Source organism: Urocampus carinirostris, chromosome 16, assembly GCF_059441175.1.
Source record: "Urocampus carinirostris isolate Australia breed hairy pipefish chromosome 16, RoL_Ucar_1.0, whole genome shotgun sequence".
Taxonomy (NCBI): Eukaryota; Metazoa; Chordata; class Actinopteri; order Syngnathiformes; family Syngnathidae; genus Urocampus; species Urocampus carinirostris.
The window spans coordinates 16766334-16791895 of record NC_142364.1 but is presented as its reverse complement, the minus strand read 5'-3'; the positions used below and the strand labels follow the sequence as shown (position 1 = coordinate 16791895).

At 41.0% G+C, this 25562-nt stretch overlaps 3 protein-coding genes across 7 annotated transcripts; all 3 read left to right on the top strand.

The window, feature by feature from the left end:
- The first annotated feature begins 1790 nt into the window (after window positions 1-1790).
- On the top strand, window positions 1791-11336 carry LOC148350457 (uncharacterized). 5 transcript variants are annotated; one of them, XM_088320064.1, is made up of 12 exons: window positions 1791-1946; window positions 2292-2379; window positions 4042-4278; window positions 4628-4964; window positions 5963-6232; window positions 6303-6326; window positions 6412-6541; window positions 8517-8605; window positions 8671-8742; window positions 8819-8949; window positions 10822-11029; window positions 11107-11336. In XM_088320064.1, the coding sequence occupies exons 2-11, from the start codon at window positions 2295-2297 to the stop codon at window positions 10983-10985; spliced, it is 1539 nt and encodes a 512-aa protein (XP_088176190.1). In that variant the 5' UTR covers window positions 1791-1946; window positions 2292-2294; the 3' UTR covers window positions 10986-11029; window positions 11107-11336. The 5 variants fall into 5 exon arrangements, with proteins under 5 accessions (XP_088176190.1, XP_088176193.1, XP_088176189.1 ...); XM_088320067.1 differs by lacking the exon at window positions 11107-11336 and having other exon boundaries at window positions 4042-4269; window positions 10822-11075; XM_088320063.1 differs by lacking the exon at window positions 11107-11336 and having other exon boundaries at window positions 10822-11075.
- Window positions 11337-15032: 3696 nt separating this feature from the next.
- On the top strand, window positions 15033-20184 carry LOC148350456 (molybdopterin synthase sulfur carrier subunit). The gene is made up of 3 exons (XM_088356023.1): window positions 15033-15147; window positions 19852-19973; window positions 20038-20184. The coding sequence occupies exons 1-3, from the start codon at window positions 15136-15138 to the stop codon at window positions 20165-20167; spliced, it is 264 nt and encodes an 87-aa protein (XP_088212149.1). The 5' UTR covers window positions 15033-15135; the 3' UTR covers window positions 20168-20184.
- Window positions 20047-24299, top strand: mocs2 (molybdenum cofactor synthesis 2). Its single transcript, XM_088356021.1, has 5 exons — window positions 20047-20184; window positions 22094-22193; window positions 23762-23918; window positions 23991-24114; window positions 24185-24299. The coding sequence occupies exons 1-5, from the start codon at window positions 20164-20166 to the stop codon at window positions 24275-24277; spliced, it is 495 nt and encodes a 164-aa protein (XP_088212147.1). The 5' UTR covers window positions 20047-20163; the 3' UTR covers window positions 24278-24299.
- Window positions 24300-25562: the final 1263 nt, after the last annotated feature.

Genomic DNA, 25562 nt, shown 5'->3' with positions numbered 1-25562 from the left:
AATAGCGTCCGCCCCGAAGGCAGAAATTTCTGGCCGTGATTCAGCCGCAAATGTCTGTGACCGGCCCGATTAACACGGGTAATCTTATACAATTGAAGTATTTTTGGGGGAGAAAACCACGAAAAGGGTTACTTTAAAGCAGGGGTGTCCAAACAGGCCCGTTAAAGGATTGAATCCGGCCCACAAGACAACGCTGAGGGAAGCGCACGAGAAAAACGAGCTGCAGGTTGAAATATGTCCACTTGATTTTGCCAAAGCCAGGTGCCTCTCACAAAGATGCTGTAGTTGTATTTCTTTCTCTCTTTGTCTCTCTATGTGTCTCTCTGTGTCTCTGTCTCCGTGTTTTTTTACCTTATTTTGCTCTATCTTCCTTTTTTCCTTTGCTCTCTCTTCTCTCTACCCTTCTCTCTTTCTCTCCTATTTCCTCTCTTTCTCTCTTTCAATTACCATTTGGATTTCTTTCATTCTCTTTCTTCCCCCTCTCTCACTATTTCACTTTTTATTTCTTTTGTTTCTCACATTCTCTCTCTCTCTCCCTTTCTCTTTCCTTGTCCCACACTCTCTTTTTCTCTCCCTCTCTTTCTCTTATTTCATTCTCCTCAATCTACTAGTCTTGCCCCGAGAGAAAGTTTGTTCTATCGTGTGGCCCCCCGAGTTAAAATTAGTTTGACACCCCTGCTCTAAAGGGACAGTGTGTAGTATTTGGCTAATATATGCTGCTTTTTGTGTAGTCCAACTGAAAATGTGTGCTAAAAAGCACAGGGAAGAAAAAAACAAAGTGAACAAATCCTACTTTTTTTTCTCCAGGGTTTTTTTTTTTTTTTTTTTTAATTATTACCCGAAGCAGCAAGATGGTGTATAATTGCAGTATGTCAGTTTGTTGGTCTGGAGATGAATGTGTGCCAGCAAGCTGTACTTGCCCAAGACACACCTCAGGAAATGGTGCACGTAGCAGTTCATGGATCCAACCAACATTCGAGGTGAGGCTCTGTTATGTCCAATAAATGAAAAGTTCCTGACCCACTTTTAAAAATGCTCGTTTATATGATAGTTCATCGAGTTTCGCTGATACCAAAAACAATGCAGGGGTCTCCAACGTGATGCTCCCCTTAGAACATCTGAGGTGAACATGGACCTGTTCTTAAAATAGATCACCGGTGCGTGGTCATTGTAATTTTCTAGTAAAATGATTTTTTTTGTAGGAGTTGACCAAGTCTGTTTAACGCTACTTCTAATAGTTAATCTGGTTACAACATAAATTTTTATTTTTTTTTATCGGGAAAAAAGTTCAAAATGGTGAGTGAACCCTTCACTACATAATAAAGCGTTGGTAAATATTAGTGTCCCTTCATGATTTAGCGAGAAAAATAAAAATCGGATGATAAGAAATGGATGATAGATTAAACGGGGTAAAATCAGTCTCCAGTGAAAGTGGGAAATAACAAAACTGATATCAGGAAACCTGAAAACGCGTTGGAAAGGGGCAAACTGTATAAAGAACTATTTTAATAAATACTTTTGTACTCAAAATTAAAGGTAAAAACGAAATATTGCTTTTAATTGAAAAAAAAATGAAAACAGTAAAAGGTATTCAAAAATGCTTTATTTTCGAGAACTTTCCCGTAATTAAGTTGAATAAACATATTGTATCCGTCCTATTTTATATTTTATTTTGGAAATATCAATCTAGTTCCTTTCACGCTAATTTGTAACAAAAGCAGCTTTGAGTTTGGAAAATGTTATGGATCGACGCTCACAGATTATCTGCTTTTATTTCGAAATACGGGGCGGAAGTTGTCGTTGTTAAGGAAAGGCTCAACTGCCGAACATTGAAACGCCGATTCTTCTGGATTTTTTTTCCCATAATTTGACTTTTTCCTGACTGTGGTCGCCTTCAAATGACATTTGGGATATTTCGGAAACATTTTTGACCCGCCCTGGAAATAGTAAGGTACCATTTGTGTTCCAGAAAAGGCAGCATCGTTATGAATGTTAATGACACCCGGCCACTCCTGGCAGTAGAACAGTATGTATCGCTACCCCGCCCCCACACCCCTAACAAAGATTATTATATTAAACCCTTCTCTTTTTTTTCTTTCTAACACTTTTGAAACCACGAAAGTTTTCCATTATTATCAGCTTGGATGCTAATGGCGCAGTTTAGTAGCTTGTATCCCAATCTCGCGAGAATTCCTCGCCATGAAGCGTGAACAGTTTTAAGTCTCACGTCATTTTCGAAACGGCATTGTAAATGTTGTTTTTTGGTGATAAATGATTTGTGTTTTGTGGAGGTCATGCTGTCCCGCCCTCCGCCGGGAGTGACTCCTCAATCTGCCTTCTCGTCGGCTGACAAGGATGTCTACGTACCCACGCAAACGCGTACGTATTTAAATCCAATACTAAAGGGACAGTGTGTGTTATTTAGCGCCCCTTGTGGTCAGACGAAAAAACGATAATGATTGGATTCAGGTGGCCCACCCGGTCCCAGAGGGCCTCAAGCCTTTCGTGTTATTCATGTCCTTCAACTACGATGATACCAATCACCGGGATAGTTAACAAGCCCCTGAAAGCTTGCTAAAAAGCTGATGATGAGTGTCACTTTAGTTGCTCGGTAACATTAAGAACGAAAACTAAATTCTCAAATAAGTCCTTAAATAAGATACAGTATGGGTAGCCATTTTGGCAATATAAATATTTTCCTTGCGTGCTTGTTTAGGGATATGATGGCACCTGTTTTACTGGCGGTCTCCAAAGTGGGTCCCGCGGGCTCCAGGTTATCCTCTGAAGAACACCTGAGTATCCCGCAGATAGATTTTGAAAATGACCCCCCACTGATGAGTCATTGTGATTTTCTAGTAATTAGATTTCTAACTGACGCGATGTTTTAGTGCTTGACTTAAGCAGGTGATAACACAGTAACAACCTAATCAGTGTTCTTGTTTGCCCGCGTCCCTGCGTCCTAGACGCATCATTTTTGCTGGTGTCAAATCAACGTGCATCCCCGGGACGCAACTTTTTTGACACAAAATTGTCATTATTACCCGATTACTTTTTTTTTAAACAAAGATTTACCGCACTCCGATTTTCATGAGGCAGATCTGCCATTGTTGTTTTGGTCTTGCAGTCCGAGTTTTCGTCTGCACACCGATCTCGGCAAACGAGATCTCGTTGCTTCGAAATTACGTCATTTTTGTGGTGGTTGTCGTCGAGGGAAGGTGAAAATCAACACAAAATTGGTAATTTCTTCAGTGTCGGTAATAAGTCGAAACATAATGCAGAAAGTGATAACAACGGCAATAATTCCGGCATGAAAAAACGGCGGAGAAATTCTTTGGAAGATCGCAAAGAAAACACGTGTGTTGAAGCCAACGATTCGACAAAAGAAAATAAACAAAAGAATACTCCTAGCAAGAAAAGGACTTTTCTGCCAAAATGGACTAAATTATATTCCTGGTTACGCTATGAGGATGATGATAATGGAGGCTAAATGTTATTTTGGATAATGTACAATATTGTTGTGAACTGAAAAATCTGAAGTGATAACTGCTTTGCATTACCAATTAACTGTGATGATTAAAACTGAATGAAAATATAGATTCATATTTTAGCAATATTATTTTGTATAATGTACAATATTGTTGTGAACTGAAAAATCTTGAAGTGATAACTGTATTGTTTTACCAATAAACTGTGATGATTAAAACTGAATGAATATATGGATTTATATTATTTATTTGTCGCTGATTTAGAATTTCAACCTCGATAACACTAAATTTTGGGGACCCATAGATCTCTGTTGGGACCCATCACTATTCAGAGGTCAAATGAACACAGCATAATAATAACGTAAGTTGTCATTCTAGATATGTATATCAAAATGGTAGCCCGTAGCGCCAATAAGTTACCGAAACTAGTTCTCGACTTCAGAAATTTGTGACCTCTGCGCTACACAATACAGGAACACATAATACACAGCGTCTCTTCTATGAAAATGAGCAGAAATGGACGTTCCGACAATACCGACTGTCCTTTGTTTTGCAGTTGGTCCTCAGGATCAGCAGCAGCCATGTCCTCAGCTCAGCTGTTCCTGCGCGGTGCTGTTGCCCCGCTTGCTTGCAGCCCACCGGATGGAGGTGCGACGTCTCCTACGAGGGGCCCTGGTGTCTCTAGGTCGGCGGGTGGACGTCCTGGAGAGGAGCTCCGGCTGCAGGAGGAAGACTCGGAAGAGGAACAGGAGCTGGACCACGCAGCAAGAAGGTTCACAAAATGGTAGTTCAGGTGCTCTCACTGACTTGTCTTTGGGACTGCTCATTGAAACTTATTATTCATGTAGAGCAGGGGTGTCAAACTCGTTTTAACTCTGGGGCCAAACGATAGAATGAACATTCTCTCGGGGGGCCCCACTAGTAGATAAAAGAGAAAGAATAAAAGAGAGAAAGAGAAAAGTAGAGGGGGTGGGCCAAAGAGAGAAAGGGTGAAAGAGAGATAGAGAGAGTGTGAGAAGCAAAAGAGATAGAAATAGTGAGAGAGCGGGAAAGAGAGAGAAAGAAGAAATACGAACGCAAGCGAGTGTTAAGGAGTGTGTCTTTTTTAAATTTTTTATTCTTTATTCTCTCCTACCTTTTAGACTCTCTCCCAAGCAGTGGTCACACGCCCCGTAGCCCCCCTGTTGCCTCACCTTCCTGTCTGTCGGTGCTGGACTGTCCCACACTTAAACGCACCCTCAAGAGTGGACAAGAAGGGAGGGGCTTAAAAAGAAGAAGGAGGAGCCACAGAGAAAAAGAGGACCGCAAGGAAGAAGATGAGGACGGGAGGTTTGTCGGCCGCATGGCCGTGTGCCGGACGGATGGCAGAACTACCGACCGCGCTCCGCTTATGCTGTTCAACTTTGGTCGGGGGAGAGGAGAGGAAGGCAGCCAATTGGTGAAGGCCGTTAGTGTTGTTGCCAGGCAGAACGGATATAGGTGAGGATGCGAACGATCAGAGGTGGGCACATTTTTGAGTCGCAGGCCTTTGGGTAAAACTTTGTGCAAAATGGTGGAAAAAAATATTGATTTGAAGTGTGTTTAAGATAAAGTATACTGTATTTATTTGTTGATACCCCTCATTTTCTTCTTTTTTTTTTCTAAACCTAAAAAAATAACTGGAATTTAGGGTCGGTGTTATTCAGTGTTTTACGGTTGATATGTCTAACTACGGTCATGAAACAACAAGAATCGAACCCAGGTTGCGGGGTTGAGGGTGTCGAATACTCGCCACTAGAACGCCAGTGTTACAGATGACATATGAAAAGGCATTCTTTTTTATCTCATTATCAAACTAATTATATTCATGGTACCAGAGGCGAATGTTAGAGAACAAAGTAAACGGAAAGTCATCCTGAACGATATAAATACAAAAAAGTACGATGTACCTAATGATGAATTGGACATTGATTGTAGATTTTATGTTGGTATTGTGTTCATAGTTTACGTTGTCTAATGTTTGTTTTTCACTCTTTACGCTCACCTGTGCATCAATAACCTCTCATTCCAGCCTGTATAAGCACGTAAAAGAGCTAGTATTCTGTTGTAAGGCTTGTTTTTTTCCATTCTCTAACATTTTTTGGTGAAGAAGTGGAGAATGCACTATGCAAATCAGTGTTCCTGGTACCGTGAGTAAAAATAGTGTGAACATGGGACCAGGGCAATGCCTTTTCCTATTTCATCAATACTATTGGTGGTCTAGTGGGAGAGTGTCGGCGCTCTCACCGCCGGTTCGGGTTCGATTCCCATTGCATACAGTGTTTTTTGATTTTGTTCTTTGCATTAGTGCATTGCATCTTTGCATTAATACATACCTTGTACAAGTGTTCTTACCACAGTCTTAATTTCATGCGTTTATAGTGCGGAATATAATGTATATGTATAAAATATAGTCCAATCCCTAGTATATTAAAGCTCATATAAAAATGTCTTTACAGCTCTTCTGCCCAGGACGTTTTAGACATCCTGCAAGCAGCGAGCAGCCAATCACAGTCCTGGCCCGGTCCTCACCGCCAATGGTGCTTCTCCGACTTCACTACTCCTTCGATTCGCTTCAATGGCCGCCTTCAACCTGGTACCGCCCCCTTGCTACGTCTCTCTCTGGTTGCCCTGGCAACCCTGTCGGCGCCGAGTGGCGGGGCCGGCTGGAATACCTGGCGGCCCCTCAAGGACCGAACGGCCCCGATCAGTCTGGCCCTCGATCACTGGTTGGTGTACGCCGCTTTGGATTTCAAATGCTTTTTCTGTCTTACAAACTCTTTCTTCTTTTTTTTAAAGTTACATCCCCGCCGCCGACTTCAGGTCAGTGTGAATGCTTTCCTTTCGATAGTCTATCGGTTGCATCGCAGCTTTCAATCTCAGCTCTCCTGTGTCTTGTGACTGGCAGGCTGAAACGGATTAAGAGGAGAGCCAATCACAGTGCTCGAAAGCGCCTGCTTGCCCTGCCTCTTCCGACTTCTTCTGCCAGTGTCGCCCCGCCTATACTCCCCGTTGCTCAATCGGAGGCCTCCAAAGAGGTGTGTTTATTAGTGGAGGATTTTCTCATGACCGTATTTTCCAGACTATAGGAGCACCTAAATAACCCCAAATTGGCCAGAATTTGAAAGTGCTTTACAAATAAAATTTGATTGATTGATAACCTGGTGCATCTAATACACCACGAAATACTGGTAGCTAAAGTCAGAAATGCATGATATTTATTTGTGTGCGTTACTACACGAGGTTTGATCAAGCGAATAACATGGTTGACCAAAATCCAAAACATTGTTCGCAATGGGAATCGAACCCAGGTCGTGGCAGTGAGAGCACCAAAACTTAAGTACCACCGTACTATTAATACAGATTACATTCGAAAAGGCATTCGATTTAATATCATTGTAGAGCAAATAAGCCCAGCACAAAATTGACTTCCAAGTAACTCAGAACTTTGGAATGGATGGAACGACGGCGTCCCCTTTTGGACAGTTCCTGAACGTACCAATTCACCATGTACCATATTGAAATCTGATAACATGAAGTTTTGAATGTAATTAAAACATCCAAGGCTATGAATTGATAAAATAATGTTCTCACCATATGTAATTATGTCGATTGGAGGGACATTCTCAAGTACAGAACATTACACAAATTTCTCACTTCTTTTGCTTTATAACAAGTTTTGCAACTTCTAAGTCCGTCACCTGAATACTGCGAGTATCAGATAGCTAAGACCACACCCATAGAGGCATGATCTGGTCAAGCGTCCCTGGTCTGTCTAAAAAGAGGAACTGATCGATAGTTTGCCCTCTTTTCTACTGCCTCGCATGCAGCCACGTGGCGTGGCTGTGTAAGCTTGCACTGCGGCCGTGCGAGCCTGCACTGCGGCCTTAAGCCTAACACGTGGGCCATACGTTGTGACCACCCAGAGCACAAGACCAAATCTCTCTGCAACAAGTAAGAGGACGGTTTCAAATTTAATATCATGTTTGCCGGTTCTTGGGAATGAGCATTTTAAAAAATCTGTACATGCAAATCTCCCCAAATCGATGAGTATTATAGTGGGAAACTTTCATTTTATGCTAGTAAATTTCAGCTGCTGAAAAATCCCATAATCCCCCCCCCCTCTACTTTTTTTCTATCATTGATTCTTTGTGTTAATAAATTGTATGTGTGCTATTTCAATCGGCCTGGTTCATTAATTCCCTTTTCTTGGGATGAGTAATTCATTTCAGAGCTCAAAGAACTCCAGTGATTACATAATTTAAATTTATCAGTGTATGAATTTCTAGCATCCTTTAGAGGAAAAAAATATTTCTGGTGGAGCACAAGCAACCTGTAAAGGCAAATTTGTTTACTGATTGCAGTAAAGAATCATTTGTTTCAATCCTAATGATTTTCAAAATTAAAGCTAGAAAAATCCTTACATCATCATCACACTTTACTCTCGGTAACACAAACAAATGATAGAGAATGGAGAAAACATAACATTGTCCTGAAAGATATAAATAAACGCAAAGTCTAATTATCGGCAGATACACCAAAGAGTTGTGTCCCTTGCAATTATTTATATCTTTCTGTTTTCTCCATTCTCTAACATTCATTTCTGGCACCGTGAGTAAAAAAATAAGCAAAAATACATTGACTATCATTTAATGAAGTACAGTACTGCCCTGTACTGGGATAAAGATTCACACAATACAAAATCTAACTTACAGCAATGTCCGGATATTTTTCAACATCCCGAAAAAAATGTTCGTATTTACTGTTTTTTGTAAGTCGAACGGTCGTAAGTAGGGGAGCGTCTGTATCGCTAACTTTCTCCTTGTGCTTTGTAGCACTCGTTTTAGGTTGCACCACACAATACACATTGGCCAAATATTGCACAGTGTCCCTTTTAAATAACTTTGTCCAAGATTTATTTTCAAACTCAAAATTGTTCTTAAAAGCTACTTTGGTAAAAAAAAAAATCAAAATCTAAAAATTGTCTTCATCCATTTTGTTGTTTCTCTCCAGCAAGCCAAGCGTGTTTCGCAAATCCGAATCCGCCGAACATCACCGCGAGAGACTCACCTCACCCCTATGGGGCTCCCCAAGGTTAAAAGGTGAGAATATCGGAGTCTTGCCTCAGGAACCCGAAGGTCAACGTATTTTTTGGTTATGGTTTGAGGTTGAAGAAAAAGGAGTTCAGCGTGGAAGAGATTTACACCAACAAGAACTATAAATGTCCCACTAGCAGCAGGTAAGATCGACCTTCAGCACCGGCAAAACGGAGTAATATCATTGTGTCTTAATTCCTGCTATCTTCTGCTCTCCAGAAGCCTAGAGACCATCTTTGAGGAACCTCAGGAGAAAGACGGAGCCTTGCTTCTAATTGGCCAGCAGCGGAGGCGCAGGCTCCTCCTCTTCCCGGACTTCACCCAACCCAGGAAGAGGAAGCGAACTCAAGGTCACATGACAAACGACTAATACACAAATTTTGCTCCACGTGCACACTTGGAAATCTAGACGCTAGCATTCGTTTAGCCCGGGGGTCGGCAACCCGCAGCTCTGGAGTCACTTCCTGCTCCAGTACGTCCAGTAGCAGTATGTCTTTAACCACTAGGATTGTATAGCACCATTTTGAAGGGTGTGTTTTGGGCAAGTACAGCCTGGTGGTGCCCATTCCTCTCCAGTCCAAACAAATGTTTCCACCCAGAAATATTTGCGTGTTAGTAGTACACCCCTTTAAAAAAGACTGGCCCTTTAAGAGACTGAGGAAGTTAGGTTCAGGAAGTGCGAACCAGGAAGTGGGAGCACATTGTGAACAGACCCAAAATGTCCATCTGTTTCATCCAGATACATCGACACACCTCTCTTGCCATACGAAGCATTGTCCGTACAAAATCCCTTTTTATGGTTGATGTTGGTGTTTGATGCATTTTGTATGTGCACAACATGTTTTAAGGAGTAATTGAATTTCTGTATGATAGACTGAAATGTTAAACTATGTAGGGATTCTTCTAGTTTTAATTTTGAAAATCGTTAGAATTGAAACAAATTATTCTTAACTGCAATCAGTAAACTAATTTGCCACTAGGTGTTGCTTGGGCTCTACAATGAATCTTCTTTTCTCTGAAGGATGCTAGAATTTCCTACACTGATAAAAAAAATTAAATTACGTTATTACTTTTTCTTTGAGTTCTGATATGAATAACTAATCCCAAGAAAATTGATTCAATGAACCAGGCCAATTGAAATAGCGCACACAATCTATTAACACAGATAATTAATGATGGGGAAAAAAAAGGAGAGGAAGTGTCGGAATTATGTTTTTGGCCGCTGAAAGTTACTAGCACAAAAAGAAAGTTTCCCGCTATATTGCTAGTCCATTTCTGGAAATTCCCTTGTGCAGAAAAAAAAACGCTCATTCCCAAGAACCATCAAAAGTGGTTTCAAACCTGAAATCGTCCTCTTGTTGTTGCGGAGGTATTTGATCTCATGCTCCAGATGGTTGCAACGTATGGCCCACGTACTGAACTCGGCCGCAGTGCGAGATGAACAAGCCAGGCAGGCAGGCGGGAGAAAAGAGGGCGAGCTATCGATCAGCTACTCTTTCTATATGGACCAGGGATGCTTGCTTGACCAGATCATGCCTCTTTGCGCGTGGTCTCAGATATCTATTACTCTCAGTATTGGGTGACAGTGTTCGAAATTGATAAACTTGTTTGAAAGCCAAAGAAGTGGGAAAGTAATGTTCTGTACTTGAGAATGTCTTTCCTATCGACATAATTACGTGCGGTGAGAACAATATTTTATCAATACATTACCTTGGATGTTTTAGTTACGTTCAAAACTTAGTTATCAGATTTCATTATGGTACGTGGTGAATTGGTTAGTCAGGGAACTGTCAAAAAGGGGACGCCTTTGTTCCATCCATTCCAAAGTGAGTTATTTGAAACAAAGAATGACATTTTTGTGCTAAGCTTTTTTGCTCTACAATATGTAAAAAATAATATATTTTTAAGAACTCTCCTTTTGCTGTTCTCAGTTTTACACCTTTTTTCAATCGATAAACCTATGGACCACGTTGCACCATCTTCAGAGTTTTGATGAGACAAAGGAAATTAAAAAAATTCCCAAGGATATTTAAACATACAGTGAGACAAAGACCAATGTATGATCGGCAAGAGCCAAAGCATAGTTGTTGTTTTTTGTTTGTTTTCCAATTTTTTTGTTTTGTATTTTTTTTACTTCTTTAGTTTTCACACATCGTTTCAAAATTTGGGTTAGGCTCGGACTCAGTCTTGGTTTTAAAACCTTACCTCTGTTTTGTTTGCAGGTGTCGGACTTCCTGTTGCAGCGACAGCACCAAGAAAACGGGCTGTCCGGCGTCAGTACCGAACGGGGCCAGGTGGGGGCGACGAGTCGGACCTGGACGTGATGCTGGTGGAGAGACTGAGTGCACTGGAAGACTTCCTGACTCGTCAGGGTTTGGACGTGTGACCTTGCCTTCTATTTGAAGGCTGTAGTTCCTAACAAATTGAAATGTAATTATTTTTGGATGGATTAAAGTTTGCTTGACTGATCTCAAAATGTCTGACACATTTGCCAAATTGTTCTATAGGATTGATGAAAACAGGCAAATGGACTGGTTGTCAAAGCACACAGATAAACGGACGGTTTGCTGAGTCATTCTAACGCGTACACGGTTCACGGATCCTTTACTGCCAGGGTCATCAAGGAACTACTTCCTGTGGGGCGGCAGTAGCTCAGGAGGTAGAGCGCTCGTCTTGGGATCAAGGGATCCCAGTTCGAATCCTGGCTTGTCCGTGTTACATGTCGAAGTGTCTTTGGGTAAGACACTGAACCCCTAACACCCCCAATAAGCAGATTAGCGTCTTACATGGCTGCAATACAAGGCCGCTATTGGGAAATGTGGAGCACATTGTAAAGCGCTTTGGGAAGTCATTGACTTGAAAAGCGCTATATAAATGCAGATCATTTCATGTGGGCAGTACAGCTTGGTGGCGCTGTTGCGGATTATTGGAGTCGGGCTTGACATAAGGAGAATGCATTAGTTTAAAACGGGAAATTCCCGATAATTTGACGCCCAACAATGTTTGGAGTGTCGGAGATTTCTTGTAAGCAAAACGTTATCAACAAAAGTTAAATCAATTGCAGCAGACTGACGCGCCGGCATTTAAATTTTACAATTTGGGTCATTATGTCTGTGTATTAGAAGCTATGATACCATACCATACCATTACTCTGTATTAATTTTTAGATTTTATTTTTCGGGTATTTTTGTTTGATTCGGTGTGGGAGATAAACTCCCAAAGGGGGTATTGTTGTGGATTATTGGAGTCGGGCTTGACATAAGGAGAACACATTCGTTTAAAACGGGAAATTCCCTGCTTGTTTCTCCCAAGTGTAAATGTCAGTGAATGTTATGCTGCTCCACGATAGCGCCCATCCCTCTGCAGGCCTATTTTAGGTAGGGGTTTCATGCAGGCAAATTGAAAATGTAATTGCCAGGGCTTATTTTGACCATGGTCATAAGTCAATGGACTGGTGGCTTCTCATTGGCAGTAGCTCAGGAGGTAGAGCGCTCGTCATGGGACCAAGAGGTTGCAGGTTTTATTTCTAACTTCTCCGGGTGTAATATTGAATTGCCTTGGGCAAGAAACTGAACCCCTAATGCTGCCGATAAGTATGGCTGACTCCGCTATCCGTGTGTGTGTGTGTGTGTGTGTGTGTGTGTGTGTGTGTGTGAATGGGAGGTCTTTAGTGACTTGAAAGGCTCTATGCAAGTGCAGACCCTATTCACACATGGGGCCTTGAGGTTTTACCTGAAACATCTCTAATATGTATTTCCCAGAAAATTTCGATCCAAACCTTTGGCGTGGGGAGATGGGCGTAGAGACGCCGTTGGTAGGCGGTGTGGTTCTGTTCATCGCGGGCATAGGTGAGTTTATCACGTGGTTTAGGTAAACCAATAATCCAAGAGGAAACAAAATGAAAGATAAAGAAAAGATCTTGTGGGACGAATGGGGAGTCTTTTGAAGTTCCTTCTTTTTGACGGAATCTGTGGCTGTAAAAGGGGAGGTGGGTTGAATTTATAGCAAAAGGACTACATTGGAGAAATGTATTCATGCACAAAGACGTTCTCTCATTTCAGCAGCCGAAGATTAAAATAGTAGTCTCTTTTTTTTGTCAACATATGATAAAAAAACAGTGCGATGAACCTCACCGCTTGTCACTAAACTAATTCTGGAACCAGCGAGGATTGTTGAGACTAATGAGCAAACATGAAGCTAAATGTATTTACTGTACTCCCCTTCCCCTTCATTTTGTTCCTTTCTCTAGCAAAGAGTGTTTAAAAGAAGACAAAGTCCATCCTATTTCCCCATAAAGCATAGGGGCAGGGGTAGAGTAAGGGGTGCAAGTTTCGTTCTGCAAAGTTAAGCTGGGAGAACCCCCCTCGCATCTCCCTAGTCACCTTTGACTTTAGAGCCAGGTTGAAAAAAATTGTCTGAGAGAATGAAATGATTGACTTCTTCAAATTTGTTCATGTTGTAATAATAAACATAATAATACATTGTATTTTGAATCGCCTTTCAGGACACCCAAGGTCGCTGTACATATGAGTTGGATACAACAATAAACAAAGAGTAAAACACGCAAGTACCGTTAATAAATAGCCAGGATTTCGGAGGTCAGGCGCAATGAGTTCCAGAGCTGGGGGGCAGAGCGGCTGAAAGCTCTGCTTGCCATGAAGCTGAGGCGGGCAGGGGGTATAGTGAGATGGATGGAGGAAGACGATCTGAGGTCGCGGGATGGCATATTATGAATTTAATTTATTACTAAGGGCGATGTAAGGCATAGGAAATCGTAGGGTCAGGAGTGAGAGGTGCTTGCTGGGAAGAATAAACAAGAGTAAAAAGCACAACTTCTGCCATCCAATTTATTACTTTTTTTTATTTAACAGTTGATTGTTTTATAGTTGAGTGAGTCTGTGCAGCACTTTGAGAGTTTCTGTGATGCAGATAAATGTGACCTGACTAACCAGTTTGGGAAGTAATGCGTTTCTGAAACAAAATTACTTTTCTCCACAACGAGTACTGTAAAGCGTCATTGATACAATTTTTTAAATTTCTTAGGGTAACCGTGTTATTTTTTTAACATATAAGAAATAAGACCTGATTGAGTTGTTTTTTATGGCTCTTCAAGGTGTCTTTAAAAAGTTTAAAATTACATATTTTCTCTTAGTTTGTGTTAGCAATGTCCCACTGAGTTCAAAGGGGCTTTATATTTGTTTCCCTTCGCGCCTCTCTACTTTTATCTTCCGGTCACAACGTGTATTATGCTGGAGGGGGTAGGAGAGTGATATCACGCGCGGGCTGACGGTTTTCTTTTATTCCAGGATGAAAATAGTGAAGTAAAAAAGGACTGTTTCAAATACAGTCCAAATGCCGACATAAACTCCACAAAAGATGACAAAGGAAAAAAGAAATTGACATACATGCACGCACAAGAGGTGCTGCAATGATGATTTCTGCCAGAAGATGGCGTCAGCAATTAAGACTATTTTTAAGGGACGGAGACCACCTTTAACTAACCGAAACAATGGGGCAAATGTGAGCAAAGAATTTACAGTAAAAGAGTGCTGAATTTTGCTCAACTTATTTGGATGCTCTGCCCACCGAAAGAAAACTGAATGTAGGGGTGAGGGTGCAGTCTGAAAAACGAGAAACACAGATAAAAAGGAAGGAAATAAGAAAATAATAATGTAAAAAAAAGGCACGAAACAGGGGGGGGGGGGGGGGGACAAAAGAAATGGGGAAAAGTAAAAAAGCAGAAAAAAATAAGAAAGGAAAAACGCAACAAAAAAAGAAAAAGCAAGAGAAAAAAAGAAAACATACAAGGAAAAAAAGAGAAAGTAATAAAGCAGGTACAAAAGGAGTAAACGTGAGGAAAAAGGAAACAAAAGAAAAATAGAATGGAGTATGAAAAAAAAGGAAAAAGCTGAAAAATATTAAAAAGCTAAGAAAAAAAAGCAAATACGAAAAACAAAATAAATAATTAAAATGGAGTACAACATAAAAAAAAGAGGGAGAAATAAGTAAAAAGCTTGGGGGCAAAGAAACAAAAGAAGAAAAAAAGAAATTCCAAAAATTAGGGGGGGGGGGGGTTCCTTCAGTATACTACTAATAATGAATTATTCGGCACAAAATAAATGATTGACGTTTTTTTTGTTTGTTTTTTGTTTTTTAAATCCATTATTCTCTTAAAACTCTGCCGTGAACTTCAAAATCATTTCAACTTGTTTATACTAATTAATTTCAACTTGGAATCCCTGCATGACAAAACTAACTGTCAATTCAAAATGTTGTTTTTCTCCAGCGCAACAGGGATTAAACTACGCAATACAAGAATATACTATTAATTTAGAAAAAAAGGCGTAATTCTTGGTAAGGACAGCGGGTGTCACTAATTCCTAGAATAACCTTAAAAACCGTAGAGAAAGAAAACGAGCCAATCATATCGTGTTCTGGTCCGACGTCAGGGCTCGTCCCAGAGAGCGAAACTAAATTGATCGAAAGTCTTTGGTTCCCTGACTATTGTCACATGAGAGGGAGTGCGTCTTATCTTCATGACCGCGCGCGTGAGTTTCCGGTCGGCTTATGTAGCAAACCTTTATCCGTTTGTATTATTTTTGTGTTGCTGAAATTTTAACTGCGAGTTTCTCGACAATCCTAAAAAGTTGTGCTAACGTTAACGCGTTCTTAACGCTTCTCGCAACATTCGGCTGTGAGCAGGCAACCGATAGTAATGCAGGGCGATTTTAATGGAGGTAGATTTGTGTCTTTATTATTCAATACCCCCGAAACAAAACAAAAAAATCCTTCTCTTCAATAAATAAACAAAAAAAGTTTCAAAAAAATATAGTGTTTTAATGCCCAAAAAATAGTTGACATTCAAAAGATGCATTTTAACCTTTTTTTATTTCATTGAAAATGTTTTTTTTAAATTGAAGTAATCTGTTTTTGTCTGTGTATAGTTTATTATTGTTTCACTCAAGGCTAAAACATCAACCTTCCTTTTAGTCATCATCCTTCTGATTTCCTCTTTCTTCAACTCAGTCACTTTACTTCCACATCCTCTCACATTTAGTGACCCTATAATTAGGGTTTGCGAGACCTTTCAATTAACTTGCTTTACTCGTTTGGGCATTTGGGGTGGCCATGGTCAATTTAAAAAAAATAATAAATAAACTGTTTTCTTTTTTGGGGGTCATGCTATTGGAAAAAACATTCTCTCGGGGGCTGGACTAGTAGATTAGAGAGAAAGAAATAAGAGAAAGAGAGGTAGAGAAAAAGAGGGTAAGACAAAGAAAATAGAGAAAAGGGAGAGAGAAAAGAGAGAATATGAGAAACAAAATAGTTAAAAAGAGAAATAGAGAAGGGGAAAGAAAGAAAGAGAGAGAAAGAAATCAAAAGAAATATAGAAGGGGAGAAAGAGAAGGGGAAAGCAAGAGAGAGAGGAAAAAGGAAGAGAGAACAAAATAAGTTAAAAAGACAGAAAGAGACAAAGAGGAACAAAGAGTATAAGAGCGAGACCTAGAGGGTGAGAGAAAAAGGGAGTAAGAGACTGATAGAAAGAGAGAAACAAAGAAATACAAGTACGCGTTTGTGAGAGGCACCTGGCTTTGGCAACATCAAGTGGACATATTTCAACCCACAGCTCGTTTTTCTCTTGCGCTTCCCACAGCGTTTTCGCAGGCCAGACTCAATCCCTTAGCGGGCCTGAATTGGCCCGCGGGCCGCCTGTTTGGCACCCCTAGTATAGACGCTTGTCACTCAAACATGTCTGACCAATGGGGAAACACTGTGGGATGTTTGTGTCAAAATGATTCAATCCCCCCCAAAAAATATTTGTATTTTTGCATTTATTTATTTTTTAATCAGTGATCAAAAATTTATATTTGGATTTAAACTGTTTCATCATTAAAGTGAAGATTTTTTATTTTTAATTTTTTTTTTAATTTTTGGGGATTGAATATTAAAGACACAAATCCACCTCTGTAGATTTTGGGCTTCTTCACTCAACCTGCCCAAAAAAAATGGTCAAAAAATATAATAACGATATGTATACATAATAGTAAATATAGTAATACAACCTTTTGCTTGGGTACCAACCATTGTCCTTTTGTGTGCCTGCAACGAAAATACAAAATAATTACTACAAAACAAAATATCAAATGTAGTGTTAAACAGGTACCTAAAATATTATTTTGTGTCCATTCTGATAAAAAAAATACTACATAAATACTACTACAGTAATACTATGATACAAAAACACAATCACGGTAATATTACAACAGAAATACTACAAACATACCTTTACAGTAATATTAAAAATACTGAAGAAATACTACAAAGATAGTATGGAAATACTTCAAAATACCACCAGGTGAGTTTTGCTACAAGAGGTAGGAACACATTAGACCTGGCCTACACAAACATCAAAGGTGCATATAAAGCAGCCCCCCGCCCCCACCTTGGCTCATCAGATCACCTTTCTGTTATGCTAATTCCAGCATACAAGCCCCTGCTGACCAGAGAAAAACCTACAGTGAAGCAGGTGAGGGTGTGGTCTGAGGGGGCAATGGAGGCACTACAGGACTGCTTTGATTGCACTGATTGGGACATGTTTAAATCGGCTGCCACTTACAACAACAAAATAAATATAGATGAGTACGCCATTTCTGTGTCAGCCTATATCAGTAAATGCGCAGAAGACGTCAGCAATACCAAAACTATATGCACCCGTGCCAATCAGAAGCCCTGGATGACTGCTGAGATACGCAAACAACTAAAAGTACGGAACCTTGTCTTTAAATGTGGTGACAAGGAGGCGCTGAGATCAGCGAGGGCTAACCTGAACCGTGCTATCAGACTAGCAAAGCGAACGTATAGTCAAAAAATCCAGGAACGTTTCCTCAATAAAACCAACACCAGGGATATGTGGAAAGGCATTCAGGCCATTACCAAATACTGTACAAGCCAACCACCGCCCCAGTGCAGGACACTAGCATGGACTTTCTGAATGACCTCAACAAATTCTTTGGAAGGTTCGAGGCACAAAACGGCACCACTGCAGCGAAAGCGGTTCCAAATCAGGACGAAAGGGCACTCCACCTGGACTCAACCGACGTGAGAAAGACCCTGAGAGGGGTCAACACAAGGAAGGCTCCAGGCCCGGACAACATTCCGGGGCGGGTACTTAGGGAGTGCGCCGATCAGCTGGCTTGTGTACTAACAGACATTTTCAACACCTCGCTAGACCAAGCCAAAGTACCATCATGCTTCAAAATTGCCAACATCATCCCTGTGCCAAAGAAACCCCAGATCTTATCATTCAACGATTACCGGCCCGTTGCACTGACTCCTATCATAATGAAGTGCTTTGAGAGACTGGTTAAAAAGCACATCACCTCCAGTCTCCCCTCCTCATTCGACCCCTTTCAGTTTGCCTACCGGACAAACCGCTCCACCAGGGATGCCATCTCCTCTGCGCTTCACCTGAGCCTGACACACCTAGAGGAGAAGTCGACATTTCGTTCTGTATACACGTGTACTAGAATGACAATAAAGTAGATCTGAATCTGAATCTGAATATGTGATGTGATGTGATGTATGAAAATATGACAGAAATACTTCAAATATAAAATTACAGTAATGTTAAAAAAATACTGAAGAAATACTACAAAGATAGTAGTATGTATGTAAATACTTCAAATACCACGACAGTGACACTATGATACAAACATACTGCTACATGAATATTACGACAGAAATACTACAAAACGGCAACTGGAGTAATGCTACGATACAAAAATGTCATTACAGTAAATTACAACAAAAATGCTACAAAAGTACAATTAGTTATAAATACTGAAGAAATACTAGTATGAAAATACTTCAAAATACCACTACAGTTACACTGATACAAAAATATTGCCACATAAATAGTTTGACATAAGTACTATAAAACTACAACCACAGTAATAATACAATAATACCGCAGATATCCATAAATCCTTAAAAAAATGCAGTATAATCCGATTCCATAACGGCAGTACGTCACATTGCAATGTCGACTCAATTTCGGTTCAGATCTCAGACACGTATTTCAATGATTGACCAGGTCTGGTTGCGGTTTTCCACTCCAGCTAGTCACTCGTCCGCGAGATCTAAGACCTCATGTTGAGGTTTTTTGGAACCTGTGACTGTTTTCATGTGAGAAGTGTGCTACAAGAAAGAGGGGAGAGGAGAGTACTGTTTTGTGTGGGGGAGTCATCCCATGAGCGTTACCGACCTCACGTGGTTTCGCAAAGACCACAAGACCTGCAGGAGGCTAGTTAGTAATGACAAATTATTGTGAATTTCTGCCTTAGTAGATGAGTTGGCCGTCCGTACAGAATCGCGCATGCATGTCGTGTCGGGGAATTGAAATGATAGAGAAAATTCGTCTATCGGCGCATTATGTGCATGGATATTGTGGGGAATTAAAATATCAAAATGTACCGTTTACCAAATTGTTCGAATTAGTTATCTGACTCCACTAACCAAACACAACCTACATTCACCCGATAATTTTTGCGCGCTCGTTTTTTAATGGAAAAGATGAACAAGAAAAGCTGACATTTTCACACAGGGGCAGATTTAATTCCATTAATTGATTTAACTAAGTGTATTCCATCGAAAATGGACGAATTAGTCGAATCAGTGTCGTTGGAGACTCTGGGGGGCCTTTGTCTGAAGTCCTCTAGCCTTCTACTCTCGGCCAACGTGTTTCCGCAAGATGGTGTGCCGGCTCCTCCCATGGGCATGCCAATGAAGCCCAACGTGAGCTGTACCACCTCGCCACGATGTCTGGAAAACTCAAAACAGCACCGAGCATTTCTCAAAACAATGCCTGCCGTCCTTTGTCATCAGGGCCTTTCTGCGTCGTCGGATGTGCTGATTATCTTATCAGCCTTATGTCCCGTTCCCGCCATTCCTGTAAACAATATTTCCTACCAGGGTGCCCTGAACTTTCACTGCTCATTGAACTTAAGCCTACTCGGTGAAAATCTTCATTGCACTCAATAAATGTAACTTGTATTCAATCGTATAAAATCCTTTATAGTCAAATGTATAAAATCCTTCAATAGTCAATGGAATTAGAATCCTTATTTTAACTGAATGCACCTGTAGTTTCAGTACGTCTTTTTATCTGTGTAACGGGATACGATTACTGTACCTTTTTGGGGGGGAATCTTAATGATGTAACACGGTACCATGCATTCCGTTACTCGGCGCAGGTGTGTGTGCTGTACTTCGCTAAGAGCGCCGAGCTCAGCGGCCTCCGGGAGGAGCTTTTACAAGTGGACACGCCAATCAGCAGCCTGAACCTTTGGACCCGCCTGCAAGAACAACACCCCAGGTCATAATGTGGCGCCGGGCGCAAAGGGAAAATCGGCCGGTCGTGACACGTTTGTGTACCGCAGGTTGCGCACCTTGCAGGGTCACGTGGTGTTAGCGGTCCGCCAACAGTACGTTGCCATCGACGACCCGAAGCCGCTGACGCTGCGGGACGGGGACGAAGTGGCCGTGGTGCCGCCGCTGAGCGGGGGATGAGCGCCCGGCCGCCCAACGTGAGATTCCCCGCTCGTGACTATCCCAAGGCGGTAACATTGCCGCCCTTGTTAGGTTCAAAATTTCGTAGACACTCAAAAGAAGGAGAGAAGACATTAATGCATTTTGAACCTTTAAGGAGAGACACAGGGAGGTGTCAGATAACAGAATTCCATTCCCTGTTCCCGCTCCCCCAGCCTATTCCTGCCATTTTCCTCTTTTGTATAAAGGTTATATAAAAACAGATCGGCTTGAAGGGGTGTGGTAATCAAAGAACAGCTATAGTACATGATAGACTGATAGCAACAAAACAACAGTATAGCGAATATGGGTGGTAAATAAATTATTCTAACAAACAATTTAATGACCAATTGAATCAAAGAGCCAAGTTTATTCTTTTCAAAAATTGTCTCGCCTTTTTGGACCAACCACAAACGTTTTCAGATCATTAAGTCAGGAAAACGTCTAAAAAACCTTGTTTAGTTATTCTGAATGGTGGCTACACAATGTGAGACATGGACCAGCTCTCAGTTATGGTCTTCTGGGAGGGGCGGGCCCACTGTGGGTGAGTTGTCACGGCAACATTTGATGGGCAAATGCCCCACCCTCACAATCCAGCAGTATTAGTCAGATAACATCTCTATGTGATTGACTTAAAAAACACAGTATTCACTTCTTATGTCTTGACATTGTTTGATCGTTTTCTGACATTGCGAAACAGAATTCTGACCAAACGTTGAATACTCTACAACAGACAAGTGCGCAGTAATGGAAAAAATAATCCTAATGAAATATTCTTTGCAATTTTCCGATATTAAAAGAACGAAAACGCTTACCCAAAAATCATGACATTGCAACAATGTCAAAGTCCCCCGAGATGGTTTTCTTTGGCCCCTGAGATGATCTTCATTCATTATTGTATCATACAACAGGAATCGTTTTATTTCACTGTACGTTATTTCTCATTTCACTTTATTTAATTATAGTTTAATGAATGATAGAAAATTGCGGATATTTTTGCTTTCAAATGGATTTTATCCCACTTTTGCTGACATATATAGGTGACTGATGATGTAAATAAAAGGTCTGCATTTATATAGCGCTTTTAAAAAGTCACTGAAGACCCCCCCAAGCGCTTTACAATCTGCTTCTACAGTAATACTACAAAAATACTACAGACATGATACAAAAATGATATAAATATTAGCGTGGAAACACTTCAAAATAAAAGTACATACATACTCTAAAAATACCACAAAAATACAGCGAGCGTAATGCTACAAAATAAAAGTACAGTAACACTCGCAAAATATTACAAAAATATAACTAGAGCAATACAACACGGATACCGTATTGGCCTCTTTGGTCTAATGGAATTCTTATATCAAGGAAACGTGTCTTTTGTGCCCGTTGAAAATTAGATTACCTCCAGAGCCATTAGAAAATATTGCTTATTTATATGATAATATTGGAATATATTTGGTAGTTTTTCAGTAATTAGAATAAGGTTCACCACAAGAAACCACCACAACCTCAATACTTGTATCTGATGATGAATGGGACATTGAATATTGTCAATTTCATTATGGTATTGTGTTCATAGTTTAGGTGATTGATTTTAATCATGGCTGCACATATTTTACAATATTGTACCGTGAGTAAAAAAAAGTGTGATGAAGGGATACAAACGAAAGCCTTTTTGTTTGTAATCTACATCCCTAGTGGTTTTAGTGATTACATAGTGGATTCAGAGTTATTATTTTTATTACTCTGACTACTATGTTATTATTTATAAAAATATTTTCTGACATTAAACTGGTCACAGAAAAAGATGGGGACAACTGGTCCAAACAATCATATAAAAACATAAAAAAAGGTTGCCTCTGAAGTCCTTTGTCTTCTCCGGTCATTAATCATCTCTTCCAAAAGGGGCGTGACTTCTTCAAGCTCAGCCATGAATCCCTGTCCGTAGAGGAGGCAGTGGCAGCCGTCAGCAACCCGTCTTGTGGCGCCATTTCCCTTTTCATAGGTACTTGTTGGGGCGGAATGTTTTGGGGAAATAGTTTATGTTAACAGTTTAATCATTGAAGGGGATTCTTCAATTTTCAAACATGACAAATGTGGGGAAATAGTACATCATTTTTGCATGAAATCTATATATACTTCAACAGTGTATTCCGATTATTTTGAGAGATCCTGCATTTTAAAGACTGTATGTATTGTTTTTGTCAACCTGAGTTGTGACGTCATCAGAGAAACACCAGCACCTTAGCGAGCCGGTTGGTTGAAGAGGTTACGAGTGTTTTAAGCCAAGAATTTGTGGAGAATGTGTAGGGGTTGTCTCGCAGGTGGATGCAGTGATGGTAAAACAAAGAGGGGCTAAATATCAAAAGTCACACACGAAGAGACTGGGGGCTAAACACGACTGATGAACGAGACCTGAGCCTCGGCGGAAAAACACGTGGCTGGCCTAGTAAAAAACATCCAGTGAGCAGCCAGGCTACCTGGAAACCAACAATGCTAAGACAATAAGCTGGATTGGAATAAGCCAGGGGACACAGTAAAACCAGCGCTAACGCCAGGATAGCCTGCCAAACAACACAAGGTAGCCAAAGAGCAATACCTGGGAGCAAACAAAACAGAAAAGCCCTTGGCAGCTCTGACGCCAACGTGGAGCTAGTCAAACAAAATTATACCAACTGCGACAAGTATCTATCTACCTATTTATGCTGCAAAAAACACAAACAAAAAGCCAAAATTGCCAACCTAAAAGGAGGCGAAGGTAAACGAACATGCGCTGCAATATTATTTTCCTGCCTTGTAGTAAAAAATATGGAATGGTCTTAAACGCCATCTACAGCTCACAACGTTAATTGTTTTGAAAGAGAAAGTGAAATCGGCAGAAACACAGAGACTTTGAAGCACTACAGAAACACAGTCTTACGTTCTGGTAAAATTCCTCAATTTGTTGTTGCGTTAAACGATTATTGTCTGAAAGTATGAAACATATTGTGATGACTTTCTGGATATACTGTTTTGTTAATGGCAGGACTTTGTACACATTTACGTACTTTTGTGTGACTATGGTTTTTGAGTTTTTCCTTGCCCTCATGTAGGTTTTAGATCGGGGGATGGTGTAATAATAGTCTGTAGTTTGCAATACTCTGGTCTGTGCAGCCCTTTGAGACTCCTTGTGATAAAGGGTTATACAAATAAACATGACTTGACTAACAGTGGCAGGTAAACTTACCTCACACAGTTTTTGTAGGTTGAAGCAAACTCCGCAGATAAAACAGACAAGTGAGCAAAACAAAGCAGAAATGAGCTGTATGCAACCACAGTGTGCTACTATAGTTGTCCGTTTGGGAGCTGCCTCATATGTTGTGTTAATGGGATTCACCCTTTCGAAAGTGTTGCGTTTCTTCCATGACGTCACACCTGGAAACAAGTCAGAGGAGTCAAATTTGAGGCTAAATATCTTGAGTCCCTTGGCACGTGGAGTATTTTGCAATACATTTGCATCTTTGTGGGGAGGAACATTACATGTTTTGTGCCTAATCTGTAAAAATCAGTTCTGTCTGCGAATACCTTCAACAGGCACGACCCGCGAGGACCATATGGACGGCAGGAAGGTGATCGGTCTGGAGTACGAAGCATACGAGGCCATGGTCTTATCGCAGCTCGCCGACGTGTGCCGCGAAGTGCGAGAGCGCTGGCCCGACGTCCGGCACATCTGCGTGCACCACCGCCTCGGGTTGCTCACCGCGATAACCCCGCTTAACGCGTCGAGCGACCGCGCTAACCGCAACAATCGTCCTTTCGTCAGGTGGGTTCCGGTGGGCGACGCCAGCGTGGTGGCGGCCGTCTCCTCGCCTCACCGCCACCATGGGCAGAAGGCCGTGGCCTGGCTGCTGGAAGGGTTGAAGGCCAAAGTTCCCGTGTGGAAGAAGGTCAGGATAGGTCGGGCGATTGGCAGATGTCCGTCCACGTTTGACTAGCTCACTGCCGTCTATTTGATAGGAAGTGTACGAGGACCGCGGGACAACCTGGAAGGAGAACGCAGAGTGCGCTTGGGCCACATGCCACGGAAAAGCTGAAACGCTCAAGGACTGAACAATAAATGCCACTCACCTGATGATTGAGTTTCTGTCTTACTGTGAGACCGGTTATCTGTTACTAGCCTGACACTGAATTGATAGTTTTCCAGTGACGTCACGGGTCTCCACTATTTTGTTGGATGTTCAAATGAAAGTGGAAAGTGTAAGGCTGGGGTCGGAAAGCTATGGCTCGCGAGCCAATTTCGGCTCTTTCCAAGAATACACATGGCTCGGAAAAAGAGTACGGCCCTTGCGATTCTTCTCTTTGTTAGCAATTCTTGTATATGCGAAGCCAAAGCGACACTAGAGAAGAAAAAAACACATATAGCACAGTCTTAATTAGTTGACAAAAAAAAACTTCCATTCAATAAAAAAAAAAACAGCGACTGTGATTTCAACAATAGGAAAAAATACATGAACTATCACACCAATATTGGTCGAGAAATTTGTATTTCTTTGACATAGTGGAATCCATACCTTGTAGTCGACGCTATGTTTATCTGCATCTTGCTGCTACGCTGTGCTCCTTTGGCACTGGTTTTGGTTCACATTTGACAATACAGCACCATCTAGTGATCAAATATTACACAATGTACTGTACCTTTAAATATTACACAAGGTACCTTTAAAGGTATGTGTAATATCTGACCACTTGATAGCACAGTGCGAATGAAAAACATTACCAAATGAGCACAGCATAGCAGCAAGATGCCAGACAAACTTGACGTCAACTACTAGGTATACAAATATCCTGAGCCATCAATATTTATAAAAATAACATGGGTATTATTGTCAATGTATTTTTGCCTAGTATTCAATTGATTTATTTTTACTGAAGTTTTTTTGTACCACTAGGAGGCACTAAATATTTCACAAAAAATGATATAAATGTCCTTTGTTTGAGCATACTATTCAAGTCCAACAATCATTTTAGTGACATTTCCCTTATTTCTTCATCCCCCAGCCTCTTCTTTATCTTCTCTCTCTGCATTTTGTACCTCCTACATTCTATTATTACTTGCAATGGGCATGAATTAAAGGCCCGCCCACAACTAATTGGCTCACAGATGCTAGATCTATGCCATCTCTGATTGGTCGAATTAAAAGCCCGCCCACCAGTAACATGCTCACAGATGCGAGATCTATGTTATCTCTGATTGGTCAGATTAAAGGCCCGCCCACCACTAATTGGCTCACAGATGCCAGGTGTGTGTCATCTCTAATTGGTCGAATTAAAGACCCGCCCTTCACTAATTGGCTCACAGATGCCAGGTGTATGTCCTCTCTGATTGGTCGAATTG